Source organism: Sinocyclocheilus rhinocerous, unplaced genomic scaffold (genome assembly GCF_001515625.1).
Source record: "Sinocyclocheilus rhinocerous isolate Xijiao unplaced genomic scaffold, SAMN03320098_v1.1 scaffold255, whole genome shotgun sequence".
NCBI lineage: Eukaryota > Metazoa > Chordata > Actinopteri > Cypriniformes > Cyprinidae > Sinocyclocheilus > Sinocyclocheilus rhinocerous.
In genome coordinates, this window is record NW_015630029.1 from 369,030 (window position 1) to 392,576 (window position 23,547).

The window sequence follows — 23,547 nt, forward strand, 5'->3', positions numbered from 1 at the left end:
ATGCAGCAAAACTTAAATGATTGTCATTGCAATTTAGTTATACGGGGCAGTTATACGCAAATTATATACATTTTCCAGTCTACTGTATCATTTTGTCTTTGTCGATGTTTTTGTTGACGCGCCTAATGTATTTTCTGTACGTGACGAACAGGCCAATCGCAGTCACACATACCTATCCGTTCTCCTGTAAGGATTCTTCTCTACATTTCCCTCCCTGCTGGGTCTCCCGAGGGGGCAAAATCACAGATTTTACCCTGCAATCATTCCTTACACTTACTGGTGGGATAAATCTATTATTTTTTTATGCTTTTGGTTTCTTCTTTACAGTAAACAGTTGCTTGAGTTCTTTTTGTTTGCTATTTTTCACATTATATCCGGCGTGGTGTTTCGAACATAATACTTTCTGAAACGTTTCTTGAATGCATGCCGATAGCCCGCGTTGCCAAGTCTTCGGTTTTCCCGCGTGGAATTGGGATATTTTGATACACTGCTGCCGCGGGCTGTTTTTTAGTCCGCGGGTTGAAGCGAAACCCCCCGTCTTCCGAAACACGATTGCGACCAAGTTGGGACTTCCTGGAAGCAGAACGGGATTTTGATAGCCATTTCCCCCGGAACACGACTGGGCTAGTTTTGGCCGTGATCGGGCTACTTTTGAGTAGCAACTACTGGGCTGGTTTTGTTACGCAGACCTGGCAACCCTGCCGATAGCGTTCATACAGCTGTGCACAGAAGTGAAGGAGTTTTCTGACTATGCAGCCCCACTTTTTTGTTTTTCATTTCTTTATGAAACAATTTAACTTAAATGGCACAACATTATTAACATGCAGATTATTTTAAAGAGAACAGGCTTATTGAAATATCACAAGAATCTCATATATGAGAGTTTCAAGTTATTTCTGAATGGAAATGCAATGTAATCATGAATGCAGACTTGGATAATTATGGTACATAAATATATTTTCAATCACGTCTTTGGAGATAAAAAAAAAATCTGAAATGGAATTTTAAAACATTTGTATTTCATTTAATTTTTTTTCTTTTAATATTAATTGTTATTTATTTTTATGTTTCCAAACCATCTGCTTGAGATTAAACACTTAAAATTAGCAAATGAATTCATAATTATTAAAAAGGATGTATGCCATTGGATGACCTGATGATTGTATAAATAATACTCCATTCTTATTGTCAGCTACATTAATGTTAGTTATGTTTAAAAAGTGGCCTTCAGTGAAAAGCATGTATTGAATATTCAGAGAATTATAAAATGAAATTAATTTTATTAAAGAAATTGTTCTGCGAGACTTCTAGGGAAGACAAATACTTACATGTTGACATAAGCAAAACTGAATTATACCGAAGACACAATCTACCGTTTTAAACTACCAAACATTTTCCTCCTCCGGTTCAGCAGTCGCCATGTTCAACAAATAGCTTACTTTTGTCTGCAAGCTTTGGAAAACAATTTCTGGATTGGCTTCCTTTGAACTCTGTTGCTATTTTTGTCTTGAAATGATACAGAGATTGTTTGTTTCTACAGGTCCACATTTGAAACAGAAATGGGCAGTTCTTGATATCAGCTGATGATGAAAAAAGAATGATGAATAAGCCTGCACAAATGATCCTCCTCTCACTGATGCAAGACCAACTTGGTTTGACAGTCCATGGTTGTTCTTCTTTTTTTTTCTTTTTCTTTTTGTCATAACATACAATTGGCCATTACATGTACAAATACATCAAAATGACTTAGGTTGGAAACTGAAAAACAGATTTTTTTTTTTTCATTTTACGATATAATACCGGGCACTTTACAGAAGTCTGTTCTCTTTTATTCTTCAAGTCTTTGTGTCCAAAGAATGATAGAGAAGTGGCACTATCCCAGTACAAAAGGGTCCTTTAGAGTCTCCTCTTTTCCTTCCATAGTTAAATACTGCTGAACAGCCCTGCCTTGAAGCTGAAAGACGTCAGGAGGTGAAGAAGCTCCTCTCTCTTTTCCTCTCCTCTGTTTTCTTTCTCTTTGTTTTTGTTCTCGTGTGTTCTTGTTCTCACTGTAGTCTGGGCCAGTACTGGGACATGTCTGGTTCACTGCCTGGCACTTGGACTGGTACAGACACTCCAGGCGAGATTAGACCTGTAGCATGGTAAAAAAATGCGGAAATATTTAGGCTTGTCATATTATGTAACTTAAGAGCAATTCTCAAAAAAATAAAACATATATAGAGTATGCATGTTTAATATATAACAAATCAAAATATGAAATAGAGATTTTAAATAAAAATAAGTTAAATGTTAAAAATATTTAATTAGTTTATAAATACATTTCTGAAAAAGTTAAGACTTGATGTGTTAGGTTACATGTGACTTCGGAGCTTCATAAAATGTCATACAAATTTTAATAAAACTATGAAATTATTTGTTTAATATTTTAATTAATTTAAAATAAAATATTAAAATGATCTAATAGAATGATACATTTTAAATACTTTTTTAGGTTTTGTATATTATAAAATATTAAATCATAAAATATACAATAGAAATTTTAAATAAAAATAAATTCAATAATTAAAAATATTTAATACAATTTTGAAAATAAATTTCAGAAAACATTGAGGCTTATTATGTGTCACATATGTGACAGAGCATTTTCTGCTTTTTAAAAAAATTGTATACAAATTTTAATTCAGTTATTTATTTAAGATTTAAATTCACTTTAATTAAAATTGTAAAAACATTTAAGAAAATATTAAAAATCTTTAATAAAATAATATCTTGTATTACAATTTTATGTTATGTTTTTAAATATATATTTTTTTTTTTTTGCTTCAGTAGAGGAATAAACGCTTACCTGTTGAGGTTGTGCCTGAGGTGGCCATTGATTGGCTGTTCATATGTGCCTGCATGTGCGGGGGTGTGTATGTGTCATAGCTCCGCCCATTCACTGAAGGACTAGTGGGCAACATGCAGGAGTAGGATGAGGTCTGGCTGGGCTGTGGAGGGGGTAAAAAGGGCAGACCTGTCAGCAACACTCACATCTGATAGAAACAGCCTTACAGACCTGAATGCTGTAATTGCATAAGATTTTACAGTGCTCGGAAATATCAAATTACTAATCCTTTGAAATACTAAGGCAAACCCAACATAGCATAGAACAATATAGTACAGTGTGAGGCACTAAACTGACAAATGTAGACATACTTGCATAGGAAGGTTGTTGGCCATGGTGAAGCTTGGCATTGGTGGCAGGGCGCTGTATGTGTTCGTAAGGGCTGTGTCTGATCTTCCCAACATGGAGCCTGGTGTGAAGGATACTGTTGAAAAAAGGAAGAAATAATCTAAACATACCATTTTGGTAAATTTTCAGTAGTGTTTGCTTAAGGCCCTCGTGAGCCAACAATATGCACGTTGTAGAGGTTTTACCTGGCGTTGTGGGCTGAGGGATTGGCTGATAAACGCTAGTGTAACAATTATTATATAAATTTATAAATAAAATTTATTTATAAATAAAAATTATATATATGTTATGTATGTATATGTGTTATATATAACACACAGAACTCTTTAAAGTGATATTGTTTGAGTGGCTAAGCCATTTATATTAATATTTTAAAAGAATGACAATGGCAAATTATTATGAAGTGTACCAATTTATCTCTATTCATCCGATTTTAGAGGGGTTTTTTTCGCTCACCTGTATTCTTGCTTCTGGTAAATCTATTTTCGCAGCTAGTCTCTCTCGTGCAAAAACGTCAGGATAGTGCGTTCTCTCGAACTCTGGTTGAAACATAAAAAAATACGTCATGAGTTCAAAAATTAGTCATTTTCTGTTCAATTACACAATGGTTGCTTAAACGTCATGCAGAGTAATTAAATTGAAATATAAAAGTTTACAAAGGTTTTCTTCTTGAAATGAAGTGTGATTAAACTGTTCAGTTGTAGCTAGTCTACAGATGCTTTCATATAAGCTCTAATCTTCATGTTTACCTTTTTCAAGTGCTTCTATTTGTTCTTGTGTGAAAGATGTGCGGTTTCTTTGCAGTTTTCTTTTTAGCTGAAGCCTCATTTGGGTCTCATCTGAATCCTCTCCATTGGAGCTTATTGAGTTGGTGTTCTCACCGCCTCCGTCTGATTGTTGGCAGCCATCTGAAAGGAAAGGAAATATCAAATGTAAGTTTGTTCTGTTTATTCACACTTCTCATGTTTGGACTCTAGGTTTTAATTAAGGTATATCATGGTTTGCCTGTCATATTTAGATTTTGGTAGAAAATTAGTGGAGTGTTTTGTAGGCTACTGTACCACCCTCTGCGGTGTTGTGGGAAAACATTTAGAGCACGCTCACTTAGATCTTTCAGCATCGAGTCAAAAAGGCTGACGAGCTTGAGGGCTTTACAGAAATGCGATAAAATGTCCCAGAAACCTTTTCAGATCCTCTGAAATGTTTTTTAAAAACCAAACACCCTCTCCCCCCTTTTCATTCCCGAGTTCTTCAATTAGGCTGCAGCCACCATATGGGCGTTTGCAGAGCTATTGAGGTGACCACCAATACTTGAATAGGAGAGGGATGCTTTCACAGCCACACAATGCGGGAGAGTAAGGGTAACTCTTAAATACTCGCTGGGAGGACGGATGGCAAACTTTCGTGGGTTGAATTTTGAGGACACAATTGGAGCGGGCGACAAAAGGATTCTCTCCAGCAGTCATTGTAGCACGAGGATTCCAGTCAACAGACTTTTCAGCTCGGCGTGTTAACCTTTATGCTCTACTGTCATTAATCACTGTCCCTAGGGCCGGCCCGTTCAACCTCGGTTAGGATTTATACCTTCTTATAGGCGCAGAAAGAAAAACAGCCAGGCCACCGTGAATGAGACATCTAAATATGAAGCCTCTTGTTTGTCACAGACTAAAGCACTGGAGTGCCAACTGTGAGTCGATAAGCTTTAACCTGCTGTGTTGTTGGACACCAGTGCCTAATTAACCCATCTCACCAGATACATTTGAAATTAAAATTTCGTTTGGAGTTCGAAAACTCTAAAGAAACTTGTTGATGTTTTGCGGAGAGTCGTGAGGTATTAATGAAACCCCAAACTTTTTGGACTCTTACATGGGTGGAGGTGTAAGTAGTCACATGGCCACCCAGTTGCCCATTTGAAAGATGATTTCTGTGTCCTATACAAGGAAGTCATGTATAACCTGTCATACTTTGGAATATATCATATTTAAAGGGTCTGTTATGAATGTATTTAAAATAATGCTCATAGGACCTGTGAACATCACAATTGTGACCAGTTGGAAAACACAGAGCCTGTGTCTGAGTCCAATTTAAAAAAAGAAAATTAATTATCTTAATTAAATTAAGAATTAAATTATTTGATCAGTTATCGTTCCATTTTTCCCTACAAATACCTTAGAAAAAATTTAGAAATGTAAAAATATGTAAAAATGTAATATATCAAATCTTATATATATATATAGGTCACTGTTTGATTGAGCAAATGAGCATTTTTGAACTCTGTAGTTTCCCACAGGTTACAGTTGATCCAGATTAAAACTTTTTACATTTTCATTATTTTTATTTATTTTTTTATTTTTTTTTGGAAAGACGGTTTGTTTCATTGGGCTATCCATGGAGTAAAAATACATGTGTTTATTTATAGGAAACAATATGAAGTTAAATTAGTTAAAACTACAGTGTTATGAAATTTAGTCCCCCATTCTTAGTGAAAGTAGATTATTTGCTTATAATGTGTACATTTTTTATTTTCTGGAGATGGTGAATTGAGTAAAAATAATATTGATTTAGAGGCTAAAATTAAGATCATTGCTTGCATATATAATCACTGAAAAATATGCTGTCAAAAATAAACTTTTCCATACCTTTTTTTGATATGATGTAAATAAGACATGGTTACTCTTCTACTGATGTAGCAAGAAATATTAGGCTACATATTAATAGACTACTAGCTAAGTTATTTAATTTTCAAAGACAGTGCATTTCTATGTTCTAAGAAAGTTTTAAAAGGTCTTTGTGTTTAGTATCCACACTTTTCAAGAGCTAATCCGAATGTGTGGCCTGTTCTCAAAAGCCTGACCAACTGTCGCCAGATTTCGGATTTGTTTTCTCTGAGAAAGGCGCTGGGAAATAAAATCATTCCTTATTGGGGCGTTGTCGTAACCGGTGAGGCGGAAGGCGAGCAAAAGGGTGGCAAAACAACCGCGGCATCTTTCAGCTGAGGAGGCCTTGATCAAAACATGCGAGGACCCTTGGAAAAGGAAAAGTGTCCAAATCCTTTAGACGGCTTTAGCACCACGAGCCTATGGCGCCGGGAGGGGCTGCTATGAGTCCTCTGAATGCGATAGGAGTTGTCTCTTTTAGCGTCCTGTCAGCCCAGATGAATCCGCTATTTTATTCAGTGTTGCGTGACATTCATCAGATTGCGACCATATTTGTCTCGCTCTGAAACCTCACCCTGACTAATAGCCTATTTTGGGAGTGGACTTCGAAATGATAGTGGTGAAAATTATATAAGTTAACTATTTAAAAAAAGCATTAAAAAAGTTTGTAGACTCGAAAAAATAGCCAGTCACAGATATTATTGTTGTTGTTACATTATGTTATGTTTTATAGGCTAATATTTGTCGTAACAAATCAAAAACTAGATGCTTTAGAGTTCTGGCAATTAATCCACAGAATTAAATAAATGAGCACTTTTATTAATAAGTTTTGGTCTCAAACATGGTGCGTGTAGGCTACGAGGCCACATGTCAATAAACAGTAGGCTATTAAATATGTAGGTTATGTAGCATGTCATGCGAACTCAAATTAATCCATAGGCGTATCCTGCACTGTATTTTAAGTAAATATGTCTCATTTTATTCATAAAAACATGTTAAATATTATATAACGTAATTTGCTCATATGAGCCCATAGGCTACTCTCCTTTGCATAAAACACATTTGCATTTGTTTTGTTTAGTTGCTGTAAAGTAACCCAGTCAATGGTTTGACAGGCCGATATTACACAGACATTAATTCTCTATTTATCATATATTTTTATATGTCTGTCTTTCGTTGTGTAGCGCCTTTAACAGGGACAAGTCTAATTGGCAGACGATGCCATATCATGCGGGTGTCTCCGGTGGAACATTTCCACAGCTGTCTCCTCAAACTAAACGCGTATTTATGTCGCCTTAATGGGAAACAAAACGTTCTCTATAATGAGCTATTACATAGCGACAGAACTGTTCCCATAACACATTTTTCTGTGTGACAGAAACATATTTTGCACGGGGAATCCTTGTTTATTCGATGTCGCGTTCTTTAAGAACTGTGAAGGTGGATTGCAACTCGCATTAATATTATTAATTATTATAGTCATGGTATTTAATTTATTAATTCAAACGTCATTAAATTATTGATATTATAACAGTACATTAAACTCCGTGTAACATGCATAGCTTAATTTATTTAAATTGTATATATCATCTAATAATAGGCTACTTGAAAGCATGTGGGATAAAAACGAAGTATAGGCTACTTTTATTATTAATATGGGAATTGTTTTATCTTTTTAAATAATAATTATAATTTACTTCAGGTTGCAAAATAACAATCCAATTTAGCGAATCCGATGCCCGTTTTGACACAGCCTTCCTCTATGGAAAGTAAAATAGCCATACCTTGATTGGGCTGTCCTGGCACTGAGGTTCCGGGGTACCATCCCGGCCGGGTCCCCCACGTGCCGGTCTGACCGTTCAGCATCCTCAGCTTTTCATACATGCCATCTGCGCCCATCTGTTGCTTTTCGCTAGCCAGGTTGCGCAGTACTCTGTTTATCGATGACACCTGAAAGACGAACCCAAAGATGCGGCACATTAATTAAAGAGCGCATCCGCGATGTGGCATGTTGGCTTTTGGAACGATTGGCCCCATTTCTGCACAGGCCTACATGCCAGAGCATTACATCGCATTGCATTGTCCTCTGGTGTAGCTAGAGGAGATTACAGCAGCGGCCGGGGAAGACCGATGTTGGAGAATGTTCACGTTCAAGGTCATTAGTGCATGCTTTTTAAACAGTGCATCAAACTATTACGCATTAAGTTCTCTGAATGAACTTACACTGGGTATGTTATCGTTTGTGCAGACCCCGTCTGATAGCAGCCTGTCTCGGATTTCCCACGCGAAGATTGACGGACACTCCCTCTTGTACTGGGCAATTTTGCCGACCACCTCGGGAGTCGCTACTCGTGGTTTACTTCCTCCGATCGCCCTGGGTCTGATGGAGCCCGTTTCATAGTATCTACCCAAGATTTTACTCACGCAGCCGTTCGACACCTAGATAGAAAACAAAAGAAACAATTCACATACATTATTTAAGACTAGTGTGAAATGTTAAGTGTATGCTGCAAGCAATGATAAGCTTACGTTTTCATTGTCCAGCACTTGGACTTTTGCATCAGCATGGGTCTATAACACAAGAAATACCTTTAACACGAAAAATATGTCTTCAGTGGTACGAGAAATTATGCACTTTTTAAAATGCATTTCGGTCGCCAATTTTCAAAATTGCCAAATGGGAAAAAATGAGAAGTGCTTCGATCCATTCCACAAGACCACTGTTTATGCATTCCAAAATGAAATTCGAAATGAATCCTCGTTGTTCGCTGGCATTAATAATGCAAGGACTTTAAAAAAAAAATCATAATAATAATACTATTTTTAAAAACTACTATACAGCTGGAAAGTGAAAGTACAAATGTGAAACAAAACTACTGTATAAATATTTAAATTTTTGTTGAAGACTTCACATGAACGGAAAATATGCATTCTCATCACCTGCAGAATCCGGGATATGTCACACGGCCGCGCGCCACTGTGAGCGAGTTCAACTATTTTCTGTCTCGTGGAGTCTGGCAGCGGTCTGCCGTTGACGAACACACCGCCGAGCTGGTTCACTCCACTGTGACCTTAAAAAGAAGAAGGTAAGATCCCGTTGTAAATCACCAAGCTTTTAGCGTACCAGTCTCAAAATACAGACTCTATTTAAACAGAATCCAATCACAGCTGTTTTCAATAGAAGCCTTCAGGTCGCGATTGTCTAAAATGAGTCAAGCATTACAAGAGCATTGTCAACAAATCTCAGTCTTCAGAGTAAATCGCTTTTAAATCAGCATAGCCGGTCATTACTGCTGTTGTTCAGCTGTCATATGTTTTCGACTGTTCTCCAGATGTGCCCGTAATATCATAATCTCCTAATGCACAATTGTAATATAATTACACATGCAGAACATTGATTAAGCGTCAGCGCTCTTGTATGATCTGGAGCAAAACATCTCCAACCCACTGAGCCGAGATTTGCGCATCTATGCAAAGCCTTAAACGGATCAGATGGCGTACTGCTATTTGTGGCATTATATTAAAACTTCTTAAACGCTGCCATGATTTAAACCATAGCTTCACACATTAAGTAAAACAACTTTTTAAAAAAGCATGAACCAAGGCACAGCATTATGTTACTTTGTCAGTGGAAAAGCCCCTAAAAAGCAGACCAAAGGCACCAAACCTGAAGCCAAAACGGAAAAGCAGCCTTCCCGGTTTGCTTTACTTCTCAGCTCCCTTCCCTCCGAAGCCTCGCGTTAAATTGAGTCCAAGAGCACAAGCTCCTTTGCAATAAATAAGCTCCAAATATAGAAGAGGGGGGAAATATGATGAGCCTGCCTGACATTTGTCTTTAAAATAAAGCTAGCTGCACGTCAAGTTTGAGCTTAATTTCTGGAAATAGGCGGAAGTCGCCCTGGATCATGCATGGAAGGCTAATTGAAAAGATCAGTTGGAGCACTTGTGGCAGGCATGTCACTTTATGACATCGCTCTGCTTTTGAAAATCGCATCGTCACGACAAATAGTAGCATGATAAAACGACCCTTTCTGTCTGCATTTGGATATCACTCAGACTAAATTGGACTCTACTCATTTCCCCTTTAAGGGAAGCTTAATTTTAAGGTAGCCAGGGGCTGTGCGCGTGTACGTCCACGGGGGCGCGCCTCGCCCTTAATATATTAAAAGTGACATTTCTTTTTTTCCCAAGTGACAAACCTCCATTGCCTATATTTACGCACTGGGAGCGAGTCTGCGGGATGCTGTTTTGTTCTGTAGGTTTATGCATAATAAATATGTAGAGCGAAATTTAAAATCTGAATTATTCACGAATGTTTTATTTTTATTATGCACACTACCTGAGAATTATTTCTGATAATATCTCTGGCACACTTAACACGAAGAATGGCGGAAAGAATATCCATATCCATTTTCGGAGCGAGTTTAATTCGAAGTTAGTTTTAAATAGACACATTTAGATGTATTGGCTTTGAAATCAAATGCCGTATGTCTTTAAAAATACAGCCACTTGATTTGAGCTCGCCAACACGCAAATTAGGATATAAAATCAAACTTTCGCTTGAAAGGTTAAGTCTTAATCGTTCTATAATTCCCCACGGTGAATGGTGTCGGTCTCACCCAGTGGCAATCATTACATTTCTAATCAATTAATAAGAAGACATATGGTGTCAATTTGGACGCTCCTCTCTATATACACCCAAGAGTTATTAGCACAAAGCTTGGATTGCCGCCTGTGACCTTTAAACAAACCAAAGGCCTATCCCGAATGATATCTTTTTAGTAATACACGCGAGACATCACACGACAACATTTGTGTACAATAACATCGTTTATCTCTAAGAAGGAAAAAAAATCAACGGAAAGTTTTTATAGGCAAAAACTGTTTTTCGGCGCGTAATATTTTATTATTTTTATCTCAAGGCTTTTTTCAATAATAATGTTTTTTAAAAATGTGGGAATATTAATTCTTTATTTATTGCTCATACAGTGTAATGTGCTCCACTTCAGCTGACCTAGATTTAAACGCTCAGTTAAAACTCCAAAGTGTTGCACCTACAGAAATAATCTATGGACGTCAAAATTAGTGACTAACACAGTAGGCCTACACCAGTCGTTAGTATGAGGACAGAGCAAAAAATGGCACTTACAACAATAAAATCAATAGAAATGAGAGGATGACATTCAACACACCTTCGTTACAGATGTCATACACCTCTTGTCCAGCATTAAGAGAGAAAATATGTCTCATTTATTGTAATCATAACTTACTCAATACTTTCCACAAATGACTAAGTATATGTTTTGCTAGTTGGCCTTCACACATCTCAAAGACACAGACACATTCGCGCATGTAATTTATTCATGCTCTACAACACTCAATGTTGCATCAAAGCTCAGTCTATTATTTCACTCTCGCGGTGTTTCATAAACATGATAGACGTTCCATCAGAATCATGCAATGTCAATTTCGTCTCTGCTAATGGACTAGGTGGATTGGCCGCCGATGCTAACATTAATTCAGCAATTATTTAAAAGCAAGTCAAGCAGAAACATCCTCTCTCTCTCTCTCTAACACACACAGACACACACAATTATGCAAAGAGCATATGGGTTAGACACTCTAACTAGGTTGTGTAGCTATGCAGGCTTCCTTGTGAGTTTTTTTGCAATTCAAAGAATTTGTCGCTGGGAATGTAATTTTTGCTCTCTCAAATGTAGCCTGTAGATTTTTAAATAATAGCTTACGATGTTCCATAAAACTATAAAATTGTTCAAGTCAGGCTTAAGCAATGAGTTTAGCTTACTATGCAGTGTTCAGCTACTTTGAGGGAGCTGTATGAATGACAGGCAAAAATTTTGGCAGCATGCACACGCCCAACACCCCTGACGTACAGTGTAAACTGCCTTCACTAATATACCAAAACAAATGCTTTGCTGGCTAGACGCCCCTCACGTTTCTCTCGTGTTTTTTTCCCCTAGCACACCTTTCTTTTTAATAATAAAAACGCATTTCAGAAAAAGAAAAGAACTCCACTTACTGTTTTGCATCATGGACGCGACGCCAGACTCCCACGTGGCCCGGTTATAGTATTCTATTAGTCATAAAGAAGCAATAGTAATGGTCAGTTTCACATTTTTAAATCAAGTGTATTGCAGTGCATTGTGTGTAAGACTTGTGTGCAAGAAAGTTACGGACAATAATTGTGTGGGCTGAAGCCTCACAATTTTTGCATTCATGCTGCAAAAAGTGAGAACAAAAAATACTGTCTCCACAAATACACTTATGTCCAGGGTTTAAAACTTGCCTGGAAACAGAGTTGACTGTCCGCTTAAAACAATTTATAGACTCTCATCTGCTTCACTCTATTAAAATATCCCTAGGACAAAGCAAAACAATTTATTAGTACACCTATCCGTAATTATTTCTTTAGCATTACAACTAAATCTAATATTAGCTTTTTTTTAGGATAGAGTTTTTATGACTTATGATGTGTTTATTATACTTAAAATTGTTTTCTTATTATAAGTTTAATTGTTTATTCGAATAATAATAAGTCAAATTATTATTACTACTATTACTATTATTATTATTATTATTATTATTATTATTATACAAATTATTTTCGACCTGTACATCTGCTTTTCCCTGACCTTCATGATTAGAAAACTTCAAATGTTGTGGGCAAGGCCTACTTTTTTCCTCTCCTTCAGATACTCTGTTCTGGTGACACACGCTGTCTACCTCGCCTGGCTGCGCTGGAAAAGTAAAGCCAGGAGGGGGTGAGGGGTCCCCGACAAAGCCCCGCTGAATTTTAACAATAGCTTTCTTTCTCCCTCTACACCAAAACCCAGAGAGTAAAACCCGGGCTCCCTAACTAGCTACACCGCTTCCAACTAAACGTACCAACAACTCTCAGAAAATACAAAGAGCTGAAGGGAGCGAGCCCCCCTCCTCCTCCTACACCCGGTCCAGCATACCCCCCTTCACCCGCAACAGCCAGTGCAGCTCACTATGACCCGGTGCCCGTTACCTCAATGCCTTTTTGTTTGTCTCGTTGCGCGAAATAGAAAAGTAATTTCTTGTTATAAGTATCTGGAGGTAATTGTGTTACTGGTATGTGTCGTTAAGGGCTGTAAAAAATGTACAACAGCGCAGTGGGGCGCTCAATTGGTAAAAGACAATTGCAATAAAGAACCCATTCAATACATTTACCGAAAAGGAGGCCACTGAAGAAATACTCACTGCTTTGATTTTTTTTGATGGATTGTGGATGGATTGTGTGCGCGTTTTACAGTGAACAGCAACAAATAAATACATACACCAATCGCCAGCCAGCGTTGCACGTGTTTCATGAAATACCATTTATATTTAAATATATATATCACTGTATTGCTTTTTAAAATTAATTTTTAACTCTTTAGATATATCCAGAATTTTTTTTAACAAGGTTTCACTTTTCTTTTTTTTTCATTTCTCTAGAAATTACATCAATTCAAAACCATTTTTGGATTGCAAATAAAAAAATGTAATATCACGATTAAATTTTATACGAAGTAAACTATTCAGTATTTCTTTCCCACGTGGGCTATTTAAGGTCTTCTGCCTTGACTCATCTCTTTAGGTAATGATCTGTTTTAATAGTGCTATCTGTAATTGACAGGGACTAATCATTTTTGGATTGCAAATAAAAAAATGTAATATCACGATTAAATTTTATACGAAGTAAACTATTCAGTATTTCTTTCCCACGTGGGCTATTTAAGGTCTTCTGCCTTGACTCATCTCTTTAGGTAATGATCTGTTTTAATAGTGCTATCTGTAATTGACAGGGCCTAATCTGCATTTTGTTCGTTCTAATGTGCAACATGAAGGCTCTTAATTAAGCACACTTATTTAAGCCTTTGATATTCTGCGGAAAGTAGATTCTTGTGACAGTTTAGAAAGCTGAAAACCGTGCTGATTTATACAAATGTATAAAAACTACTATACGTAGCCTGTATTATAGCATGCAAATGACTGGCACCGTAAAATCAAAATAGAGACAGAATTAGATGCATTTAATTTTACAGCATTTAATTATATATTTATCAGATGTTTCATTTAATACTTTTATAAGACAACTCATACACATAGATTTAGATTAGATACAATATCGATCATATTTTTGTTCGTTTTTTACTACAAACTTAACCACAAAAATAGAGTAAATTAACTGTCAAGTTAAAAGTTTAAACATTAACGTAATTTAGCTTTTTAATAGTTAGTCTGGGACAAAGAAGGCAGCGTTTCCCTGACTGAAAAGCAAAACACCCAAGTTCACGGTGCGATTTGGTGGTGGCGCCCGGCTGAATGTGATGGTGTGATTCAACCTGACACTCCACCTCATCGGGTCATTGCGTTCCCATTTTCAGGACTGATCGCGGTCTTGGCCTACTGTGGCTTTTTGCTTTCCTCTGTCATAAATAAGAACTTTGCTTGGCACAAAACTCGACATAGCTAAAGCATTAAAAGGCAAAGAGCATCCGTGAAAATCCATGATAGAGTTTGACACCACGAGGTTGTGCAGCTTTTACGTTTTCTTTTTTAGTATCGTGCTTTTCGTTGAAAGTTTTTGTTTTGATAAACAGCTTCTTCAAGGCCATAACTAACTTTTTTCCATAATTATTATTTACAAACCACTAGTTGTTGTTTTTTTTTTTTTTTATATATATGTTTAAAGTTAGCGTACATTTAGCAATTTCACTTGTAAGTGGTGCATATGCGTGCAAGTTGCTCGAAAGAAAAACATTTCTTAACTTACCTTTTTGAGGCATAGTTCCTACAGCCTTCGTATCCTCGCTGATATACTTCGCTTACAATAAAGAGAAGACTCTGAAGTTCTAGAAAATCGTCCTCGAACAGTTTGTCTTTTATAGTTTCCAACTGATCTCGGGTGGAAAATATAAATTCCCTGCGAAGGAAACAGAGATTGACAATAAAATGGGATGTCAAGACTGCGCGAGACTGAAAAATGTGCGCTCGTGGGAGAGAGTGAGAGAGAGAGGGGGAAAGAGAGGGAGAGGGAGCGAGAGAGAGAGAGGGCGCGCACCTATGCTGATTGGTGATAGCACTCGTGTATTAATGTATGTGTTCCTGGTCTGTGCCTCGCCTCCTCTCCTCTTCAGTGGCCCATTAGCTGAGCCTGACCTCTGTCATCATCTCCCAGCAAAACACTTCCTCCTGCCCCGGTGACAGAGCGGGAAACAGGGCCGAGCAAAAAAGCTAGTTTTCAACCCTACTTAATCACTCCTCATAAGCATATGATTCTCTCGAGAATTTTTCCATTGAAATGCATTTGGGCGTTCACGTTATTAAACTCTGTGTGACTAGACACTTGGAAAAAAGTACCAGGAAGTACCATGGTAGTGGTATTTTTTTTTTGTCATACAAGCGTGTTCTTGGAATTATCTGGAATATATAGTGCCATATTTTTATGAGAATTTGCCGTGGCAGTAGCCTACTTATTTGTTGTCAAATACTAAACAAGCGAATTTGTATACAAGTAAGCATTTCTTAAATGTTGGCCTGCTTTATTACTTACATTTTTACTTAACTCCGTTATTATTGTGTCAGTTCACGCTACTTTTGTCGACTGAAACGAGCCCAAACTTTCTCCACGTGTCATTGTTGACTTGGTGTCTGAGAATGTCATCCGCCTTTACGGCGCGCGGTCAACGATCAGTTGGGAGACCCCATACTATTTACATTAATAGCGTGATTTGTTGTCGTTTTCAGCGGGAGAAAAAGAAACTCTGTGTCGTGGGTTGCCAAGGGGGAAATGAAAATATCATTACGTCCATGGCCGGACACTTAAACTACATTTGTTGATTGCTTGGACATTAGCACACACCTCGGTAAACTCCAAAGCAACCCCTCCGCGCCTGTGTTCGAGGTTACATACGCTGCACTCTCAGCTCGCCACTCGCAGCTTGGGGTGTTCCACCCGTTCACTGGAGTGGAATAGATTCCGGGTTGGGATACAAGAAATGGAGAGGGGAGGGGGGACGTATAGCATGGTGGGACAGCTTTAAAGAGAGACAAAATGTGTTGGGACGCACGGAGCATAAAATTAAGCTGTGGTTGCATACACTTGACTTCGTTTTGACATGTGAAAAGTGCTAAAAGTCGGAGCTCATCAATAAACTATCGCGAAAGTGAATGCGAGCTCTGACAACCATTGCATTCCCCACTATATAGCACAATGAGGAAACAAACGACACTGCCAAAGAGTCTGCATCGCAATGAAAGGCCGCTTGAATGGGAGTCGGATAATGAGCTGGCGCGACCGTCATGCACTGTCATCTCGGGTCCTGCGGTGCGACCCCGCCACGCCGTTTGATATTTTCGAATAATTTCCCTCTCCTTCCCATTTAAAGTTTTGCTGGTTCCTTCGGAGGTGAAAGTTCAGCTTGAAATGCAACACGTTGTGCTACTGCACTGAGATTCAAACGCTTGTTTTTAGGTTTTTTTTTTTTTTAGTCTGTAGCATGTCAACTCCATCTTGTTTAAAATATTCGTAGCAACCAAACTGATGGTTGTCCTTAAAATAGAGCAGCTTTAACCTTACACTTTAAAAAAATAAAAACTATTCGGTGTTTTTGGAGGTTCAGCACAGAAGCTTATTAAGAAGCAGGCATCTTAATAGCTAACCGGTATTTTAAAATGAGGTTCTTCAGAACAATCTATTTGTTTGTAAAGTAGCCTACCAAAATTTAGTGAATAAAAAGTTATGTATGGAAGATTCCATGACATCACACTTTGAAATTATTTTGGTTCTAATTGGAACGTTTAATTTGAACAGTGTATTTATTTAAAAAAGAAAGAAAGAAAAAAAAATAAGAAGCCACTAAAACATGCTTATGGAAACCAAAGACGTGCTAAATATTTGCTCTATAGTTAAACCAACCTGTTTAAAAGGCTGGTCGACATCAAATATTTGACTAGTTCCAGACTTTTCACACGGATGGACTCTTGTAGTCCTCCCATCAATTAGCACATTTCGGATTAGCAGTCAGTGGTGTTTGGTCATGAAAAAGACCCTAATCTTGTCGCTGTTTCCCTCAGGCAAAATAGACGGTGCCTCGCCTCTCCCTAAAAGTTTTCAACAGGGAGAAAAAAAACTAATAGTAAGGGGGGAGGACTGAATGCAGCTGACGTCAGAGCGAGCGAGAGAGACGTGTATGGAGAGAGAGAGAATTAGAGATAGGCTGGCTCTTATTAAAGCAATGTGGGAAAAGTTTTTCGTTATGGCCAGTGCAAGCCCTACATCTAGTCACCATGTTCTGGGGGAGGGGACCTACCAAAGTTTTTTGATGTGGTTGCCCACAGCGACATCGACCACTGCACTGGCAAAGGGCCCTTCTGTGTAGGCTAACTCTAGGCGCCATTATCCAAAAAGCAAGTTACACATTGTTCCATTTCATTAGGTATAATAGACAAGTTGTTGTGGGCTGATAATTGTAATTATTTCCGTTCTACCTTTTGCTTGTTATTTCAGACAAAAAAATGTTTTGCAGCCTTAATGTTTTGTTTTTTTAAATTAGTTACTGAAAGTGGATTTCTGTAAAGCTGCGTAAAGTGTAAGCATTAAAATATTTCGATAAAATGACAGTTGTGACAATTTATGGACCGTGTAATCTTCATTCAGGGCAAAGTTTATGCATTGCAGGTCAAATGGTAATGTTAATCTTGAAATGAATTTCTAACGACTGTGTTTTATATCAGTACTGAATAGTGTAATTTGCATAGTAGCCATATTGTACTAGGCTACTTCAAATATTTCTTCTACAAATATTTAAATACACAGTTGTTAAATACACAAATTCCACTTTATAGGAAGAATTGTATTGTTTTATGGAAAAATAATATCTTTGTAGGCTAGCCTATATAAAATATTAATTTGCGGCAACCATACATTATTTTTTATTTATTATTACTATATTAATTTTAGTAGTAGAAAATATTTTTTATAGACACCAATTTTATTCTGTAACTTACTGGTGAAGGTATTTATAAAGTAACTCAAATACCTACGTTATCAACTTTATTTTGTTTATTTAAGAAAGCTTTAATGATGCGCGACGTGCTTGATTTAAAAAAAAATGAAAATGCATTGTTATAATAATGAAAACAAAGTTGTAACTTACTTAAATGATTAAATGTTTAAATTATTTAGGCCTACTCTTTATCATGATGTCCTGTTTAAAATGTATTTGAAGACATTACAACCCAATTAAATTAAATTATGTTGCACATAAAGCAGTTGACTGGCATGGTGTCAAAACGTGTATCAAGTATTGAAGAATAATCAATTAATTTCACGGCATAGTTTTAGAGGAATAAGGTTCTGCAGTCACATTCATGGTAAATTAGGTATTGCTCGAGATTAACAGACACCTAAATGCTGTCAGCGCAACAATCTGATGTCATAACATTTGTGAAAACATGTTTTAAAGTACAGTTTAGAACCTTGTAAACTCACTTACCTCAATAAACGCTATAGCCGTTCCGCTAGCGAATATGAGTGATTTCGTTATGAGAGGCACGTTTCCAAATGAGCCTCGAGACGAGAGTAAAGAGTGTCTAGAGAGAACCCCTCCGGATCCGATTCACAAAACTAGTCCCAAAGTAAATAATATCCAGTCCAACAAGCCGAAAAGGAAACCACGGGAAAAGTTGTGAGAGATTGTAAACCCCTCTTTGTAGTGTTGATGAAAATACTAGCCTATTTAACAGATGAAAAGCAGGTCCAACTTTGGACTCTCCCTCGAGATTCTTACGACACACGCAAACCTCGCACGTTAACTGTGTTGTCTTGTTGAAAATACCTCTCTCTTTAAACGTGGTTCGGAATAAAAAAAAGACGTCCTCGTCTCACCGTCAACTTTCTCTTAATATTAACCTCAACCTGGCAGTGATTGGCTAGAGTGACGGCCCACGTCACACTTGACGCCATTTATCATTCCCCAAACCGGGAAGTTGAAGGAACTGCTGTCTGTTGTGTGCGAATTTGAGAACCTATAAACCATACATAGCATGTGGTTTCTTTTAGGTTCATCTCACTTAATAATTCTGTTTAATGAGAGTGTTTAAATTAGTGTGGTAGGCTATTATTTTGTAGCCTATGCTTCCTTAAAAAAACAAAGGAACAATTTTTGTTGTGAATAGGTCTATAAATAAATATTTTATACCTAATAGAGACAGGATTTAAATGAAATTTAAAATAATAGAAAATAAGCAATGTTGCAGTTCATTTAGGCTGTTTACAAACTGTCACCAGCAGAATGTAACCTACATTTATACAGGCCAACAAAAAAGTGTCTCAAAAATCTAAAGTCGTCATGTTAGCTAGTTTTACCACTGAAGTTTGTTATTTATGCCAAATGACAACACAAAATACAGTTTACATCGCCTTTGTTATGGGATCCCATATTTATTACATGATATAATTTATTCAGATGTGTTGGCCCTATATAAAAAATATTAAAATTTCGAGATTGTGGCGTGTTATTGTGTCAAGCAGCGATGCTGCCAACGTAGCCTAGCTTAATATGAACCTTAATAAAGATTATAAAGATTTTATCTTTGTACAAAAGATTATGGCAGATTCGTAGAAGTATGCACATTTTAAAAGGGAGAACACAGATGAGAATCAAGTGCTGCCGCCGTTTAGACCCCATGAAACCGGTGCAACCCAGCAGAGTTCTTGAGAAACCGCACGGCCTGGCCCCGCTTATCAGGCTGTCAATAAAGCGAGATGGGGATGCTAAAGCCGGGCCAGGTGCTGTCTCTCCCTCTCTCCGCTGGCCTGCACTCCAGAGCGCGATCAGGCGTAAACTTAAATCTGTCCAGCCAGCTTTCCCTTACGCCGACCCTCTGCTTCCAAGCGTGTGTGTGTGTGTGTGTGTGTGTGTGTGTGTTTGGGAGAGCGAGAGAGAGGAAAGCAAGGGGAGCCCTTGAGCCCCCCCACCCCTCCCCCGAGTGTTAAAAATTCTGAAAAATATTTTATTTGTATTTATTTACTATTATTATTTTAAGAAAAATTACACTTTTTAAAATATTATATTATTAAAAATTAAAACATAGGCCTACCATTATAAAGAAACTTTACACTACTGATTAGGCTGTGTCTGACTTCACGCTCCCTGTAACTATTTTACGATTTTATTAATCTGTATTTTATTGTTAAAATGTAGCCAATGTATATGAGAGAAAGAGACCGACAGAAAAAGATGCTCTACCTAAATATGAAGTAAAGAATTACGCTGCGACCGTTTGAATGAATGTTTATGATGATTAAACAAGCGGCGTATTGGCTTTTTCTGCTCAGAAGGAACATTTTCTTGATATTAAAGCCAATGTTATACCTGTGGATTTTTGCTTTTCTATTAATTAATAGCTAATCAAAGCTACTTCGATTTTACCAAAAAAAAAGTGACGGCCTGTTTAATTCATCATGAGCACAGAATCACTCGTGTGGATAATTTATCCATAGCAAAAGCTTTCCTGACTTGTGAAAATACCTGACAAAATATTTATGGCACTAATCGTGATTTTATTGGAGGTGGATTTTTGGTGATTATGGAGTAATTTAATAAGCATGCTTGTGTGTGTATATGGTTTTATTTGTTCTGGCGACATTAGTTGAATTCCCTCGGGGTGATTGGATGTAGTTTGCTCCAAGTCGACAGCCACGTCCTGTAGGCTATGTTAGAAAATCATTTTTGCTCAACACGACAAGGCTGAGTTCGATACTCAATGTATTTAAAGGCGCGTCAAGCGGAAAGACCTTTGATTATTTTCGTCTAATCCCAAACTGTTTGCAGAAACCGAGAGGCAGAAAGATGCGCCTGTGCGTAACCGTGTTTGGATAAGATCAACAATTGTACCTCAGTCAAAAGAGAGCTCAAACTCTGAGATTAGATATTGACAGGCTCCAATAGCATAAAGCGAAGACTGACACTTGCCTCCGAGTCGATGCATAGTACAATAAAATTATATGAATGGATCGAGCACGTTTGTCATTTTCTTGTCAAGGAATAAAAGGACAAAAGTAAGCACATTGTACCTACATGACTGCCAGTAATGGAGTAATTGATTTTTTTTCCTGCACACACACAAAAATTGTTTTAATATCAGGGGCATTTTGACTGGCCAGTCAAAATATATATAATATATAATATTAGTAAGTCTGATATGTATTATTTTACATTGTGCTTACAGGTTACTGCATGCAAATGAAAAGTAAAATCTATTTTGTTGTGTGAAATGGGAAATGCATGCATGGAAAACATTTCTTGTGTGCTTAAAATACATTTCTTGAATGAAGACCCCTAATCAAAAATGAGTTTTTGGAGTCCATTCTACTCAGAACATATAAGTTGCGCATTAAGATTATCAAATGACTTGGAGGAGAATGTCTGTTGCAGACAGTGATGTAAAACCTCACAAAACTGAGTAATGACTAAATGATGAGAGCAGACTATTCTGTCCAAATGTCCACTCCATAAATGGACAAATCCAGTATTCTTTGTGATCAGTTAGGTCAGACATATGCCGCGTGCCTCTGGAAAAGCTGCTTCTCTTGAGATCATCCTCCTCGTGATGAGGAGAGCTGCCATAATCATTAATGGTTCTGCACTGTTGGTTTTAGATCCAGTTCTGTGAATTTTTTTCTAAGCTTTGTTAAAATATTCTTCATTTGACCCTAGATGCCCTCTTAAAAATTGTGGAGTGTGAATACATAAAAGGAAACAAGAAAACGGGCCAATTTGTCAAGGAAAAACTGCATTCCGATGAGTTTGATTAAAATGTAGACACACATTTTTTGTCTTTCCGAAACATTGTTTGTTATTGTCTTGATTTCTAAATGCCTTTCCATGTAATTGCTATTGATGAACAGCTGTGCTTTGCATCTACTCAAAGTTCATAGAGACAATGAAAGCGCAGTAAAGGCCTCTGAACTTGGAATCCACCCAAGTTCACAAGCTAGAAATATGCATGGTGTCATAAATGCTTTTTTTTTTTTTATCCTGCTCCCAGATATAATTGCAAGGAAATGTATGCCTAACATATGGTTTCTTCTCATGGTTGTGCAAAGGTTGAACTTAAATATTCTACACTTTATATCACTGCTGAAAGCTATTTGTACTGTAGCTCCACTTTTTCTTTAACCAAGATCCTGGATTTTCCTTTTCTATAAGCAACAGGCTCATTTATCAGTTTTATTTCAGGTTATAGAAATCTAAGCATTCACTGTCCTATTAATTGACCGTACCACAGTGGGTAGATATTGTAGATATTGCTCTGCCCATTTCTCTAAATTAGGCCCATGCAGAGGCAGGGTAAGCAACGTAAAGCAAGACATCAAGCGGTGAATTAGGTTTCCCTTTTGGCTGCTCTCCCTGGTGAGTCTTTACATTTACCATTTCAAATGCCACATCGCTGGGTGTTTTATACCATTGTTGGGGCATCCAAGTGTCCACTGAGACCAGGACCCTTGGCAATTTCTTATAATTAGCAACCCCCATCTTGCCAATAACTGAAAGGATTCCATTTCATCCCAGTCTTAATCCATGCTAATTTGGCCTGCTCACCTCCAGGTGTTCTTTCCCAACGCATGCATTGGAATAAAGCTGCATGCTGGGCACTTCAAGGAGTGATATTATGACTGATATGAAATTTCATCCTGCTGAGAAATCAAGTATTTATCACAGTTCTCATTATTAGATAAATAAACATATCTCTCTCCGAGCTTCAACTTTCAGTGACTGTATGTCTGCAAGATAAGAAGACATGGAGTAGCAATAAAGGAAAGTTAAAGGTAATGCCAATCTAATATGATTATGTAATTAACTGGTGATATTGGAGAAGGATTTATGAATGTTAGAAGTGCAAATAAGATTGCAAAGGAATCTCTGCAAATGGAGGATGAGTGTCATTTGAAATGATAAGATAATTTAAGTTTATTTGTACGTTTGTATAGTTTTAGAAAAGAACATACAGTGTGTTTGCATGGATTCGTACAGTTAGCCTCCACATTATGGAGGAAACAAAATAGAATTCAGAACTATATTTACACGTTTGTCCATTCAGCCGTATTGTCTGTCTGAAAATCTCGTTAAACGTGCAGTGATGAGAAAGAGCGAGGATTGTTATGTTTTGTGAAACCGCAAAGCAATTTTCTAGGAAACCTGAATAACAGGAGGGAGGAGATTATGAATAAAACTAAGGTCATTAAATCGGGCTGCGTAGCTCCCAGCGAAGCGAAGACGAAATGTAGAAACACCTAAAGTGACAAACTCAACACAAATCTGGCTGATACATTTAAATAGATGCGGCAGCAGCGCCGCTATGTTTGAATAACAGGAATACTAACACTAAATCAGGCAATAACAACGACAAACCGCCTGGAAAATAGATTCATGGAGTAATGAGATTTTTCCGGTTTTATCTAGCTGACAAATTTTGTCCTAAAGTAAATATTTTGAAGATAATTGAACTGATTGCTGCTCGCTTGCTCATCTGAATTTCTGAATGCGAAATACAACGTTGTGAAACAGAATACACTTTCAACAATGCGCAATTTAAACCGTTATTAATTCAGTTCATTAAGTG

At 37.3% G+C, this 23,547-nt stretch overlaps 1 protein-coding gene across 1 annotated transcript; it reads right to left on the minus strand.

Annotated features, from left to right (window-relative positions):
• Positions 1 to 1,263: 1,263 nt before the first annotated feature.
• LOC107739798 (paired box protein Pax-6) lies at positions 1,264 to 18,797 on the minus strand. The gene is made up of 14 exons (XM_016552002.1): positions 18,417 to 18,797; positions 14,693 to 14,842; positions 11,930 to 11,983; positions 11,082 to 11,111; positions 8,830 to 8,960; positions 8,419 to 8,460; positions 8,113 to 8,328; positions 7,674 to 7,839; positions 3,982 to 4,140; positions 3,666 to 3,771; positions 3,418 to 3,485; positions 3,196 to 3,308; positions 2,846 to 2,987; positions 1,264 to 2,131 (listed from the first exon to the last, which is right to left on the minus strand). The coding sequence occupies exons 2-14, from the start codon at positions 14,703 to 14,705 to the stop codon at positions 2,046 to 2,048; spliced, it is 1,326 nt and encodes a 441-aa protein (XP_016407488.1). The 5' UTR covers positions 14,706 to 14,842; positions 18,417 to 18,797; the 3' UTR covers positions 1,264 to 2,045.
• Positions 18,798 to 23,547: the final 4,750 nt, after the last annotated feature.

What these genes read in the sequence shown, in the direction of transcription:
- LOC107739798 (XM_016552002.1), bottom strand. An exon ending in AATAGAAGCACTTGAAAAAG is followed by an intron (nt 3,772 to 3,981) that starts GTAAACATGAAG and finishes TGTTTCAACCAG; the next exon opens with AGTTCGAGAGAACGCACTAT. An exon ending in CTCAGGCACAACCTCAACAG is followed by an intron (nt 2,132 to 2,845) that starts GTAAGCGTTTAT and finishes ACCATGCTACAG; the next exon opens with GTCTAATCTCGCCTGGAGTG.